The sequence below is a fragment of the Theobroma cacao genome, chromosome 2 (assembly GCF_053813885.1).
Source record: "Theobroma cacao isolate CCN51 chromosome 2, ASM5381388v1, whole genome shotgun sequence".
In the NCBI taxonomy this organism is placed as follows: domain Eukaryota; kingdom Viridiplantae; phylum Streptophyta; class Magnoliopsida; order Malvales; family Malvaceae; genus Theobroma; species Theobroma cacao.
In genome coordinates this window covers 12956320-12958461 of record NC_142640.1, presented here as the reverse complement: position 1 = coordinate 12958461, position 2142 = coordinate 12956320, and the positions used below count along the sequence as shown (strand labels likewise).

Below are 2142 nucleotides of genomic sequence, written 5' to 3'. Positions count from 1 at the left end.
GATGCTGAAAGAGAGCATGTTCCTTTGCCCGAGTCCATTATCGATGAATCTGCTGGAAGGGACAGGGAGCTTGACTCAATCGTGGTTGAAGGAGAGCATCTTCCTTCGACCGATGCATTCGTCGACGCAGCAGCAGGACCTATCGTTCTTTATCGTGGGAGCACTCCTGATGCAGTTGAGATACGGTCGTTGTCACCAGAGTCATCTGTTGTCCATCATGGTGCAACAAAAATTTCAGACCTAACTGAGCTGGCACAGTTGAAAATGGTGAGCAAATACATGGCAAGCCCGTTCGTCGACCCCTTAGTGACTCGTCGAGATATGAGGGATAAAATCCTAGAAGACTACGAAGCTTTCAAGAAAGACAAGTCCGCGAGGTAAGCTCGTAAATAACATTGCAAATATTGTTTTTTATTGAAACATTAATCCACCAAGACTTATGAAATTCATTATGTTACATATGCAAGCGTAACGTCGACATCTTTAGGGATCAAGGGGCTGACTTTTTCATAACCTTAGAGGATCCCAATGAGGAAATGACAAGTGAACATATCGACGCATGCCTCAGCCTACTCTGCAAGCGAATGACAGGGCCAAAGTCGAAGCTATACACTACCCGTGCATGCGTGGTTGACACGATATTCTTTGTAAGTTTATTTGAAAATTGTTCAATTCTATAAATACTAAGTTTTTGATTACATGAAGTGTAAGCTAATGTTTACATGTTTCACAGGACATCATCCATATGCTACACACCAAATTTCCAACAGAAGATGCCCAGGCCACAATGCAAATTCCAGATGAGTTGCAGGGGTATGTGGAGGGTGAAAGGCCAACATACTCCAAAAAATGGGAAGATGTGGATTTCATCCTCGCGCCTTGCAACGTTGGTGGGCATTGGGTGGTTGCAAAGATCGACTTGGTGAGGTGGACGATCAAGGTGCTGGACTCCGCAAGAACTTCGGATGCTAAGGATAACGGAGTTCATGCGGGTCAGATGACACCCTTGACGACAATGATGCCATTCATCTGCCACCAAGCCGGTTATTTCAACAACATACGTCGGAAGAGACGGGATTTGACGCCGATGCCATTGGATATTCATTTGCCAAAAGCTAAAGTGCATCTGCAGAATGATAGTGTCAGCTGCGGTATGTTCATGATAGGGAACATGGACCATATTTTGCAATCAGAAAAGATTGGAGTTAAGGAGAATATGATTGCAAAAATACGTCGATGATACGTTCTAAAAATATTTTCCAACAGTTGTGAGAGCGAACCCTGAACATGTCGGCCCTTGTCTTTTATATAATTAATTTTATGCACAAAATTTTTGTATACATAATTTATTTTATACAATTCATTGTATACAAAATTAATTCTTTCTGTATACACAATATACTTTATACAATTATTTTATACACAATTAATTTTTTTGCCTATACATAATTAATTTGATACCAAGAATTTTTTTTCTTTTCTATACACAATATATTTAATTTGATACACAATAGCAAGAAGTCAGCGTGTGACGCCATAAATATGCTACCACTCAGCGTGTCCCAACATACATCTGCTTGCACTCAACGTGTCACCCCATAAATCTGCAAGAAGTCAGCGTGTCATGCCGTAAATCCACTAACACTCAGCGTGTCAGCCCATAAATCTACTTTCACTCAGCGTGTTAGCCCATAAATCTGCTTCCACTCAACCCAGGTTGGCATTAATTAATTTTCAGGAACATCATCTTTCTCTTCGAGGCACGTCGGCTACACCAGCCCAACATTACATTGATTAATATTGAATATATAGATTTTTCCATCCATCTAATTGCTTCCAGCATGAAATTGTTCTGTATCCATCCTCCCTTATTTTTTCAGTTGTTTCCAGGCCAAAATTCTATCTTGCCATTATTAAATAGTACATCTAAAATTACATACCAGAACTACTAATTTTATGCTTCTTTTTATATATAGGTAGTTATTGGCGTGTCAGCGTTAACGTGTGACAACATTTTACTTGTTATGCATGGCAGGTCAGAACAATTTAATTGTTATGCATGGCGTGTCACAATATTTAACTTGTTATGCATGGCGTGTCAGAACAATTTACTTGTTATGCATAGTGTGTCAAAACAATTTA

The 2142-nt window shown here is 39.7% G+C and overlaps 1 protein-coding gene across 2 annotated transcripts; it reads left to right on the top strand.

Annotated features, from left to right (window-relative positions):
- Positions 1 to 243: 243 nt before the first annotated feature.
- LOC148764051 (uncharacterized) lies at positions 244 to 1292 on the top strand. Of its 2 annotated transcripts, XM_088804031.1 has the most exons (3): positions 244 to 377; positions 468 to 647; positions 734 to 1292. In XM_088804031.1, the coding sequence occupies exons 2-3, from the start codon at positions 537 to 539 to the stop codon at positions 1238 to 1240; spliced, it is 618 nt and encodes a 205-aa protein (XP_088660157.1). In that variant the 5' UTR covers positions 244 to 377; positions 468 to 536; the 3' UTR covers positions 1241 to 1292. The 2 variants fall into 2 exon arrangements, with proteins under 2 accessions (XP_088660157.1, XP_088660156.1); XM_088804030.1 differs by lacking the exon at positions 244 to 377 and having other exon boundaries at positions 447 to 647.
- Positions 1293 to 2142: the final 850 nt, after the last annotated feature.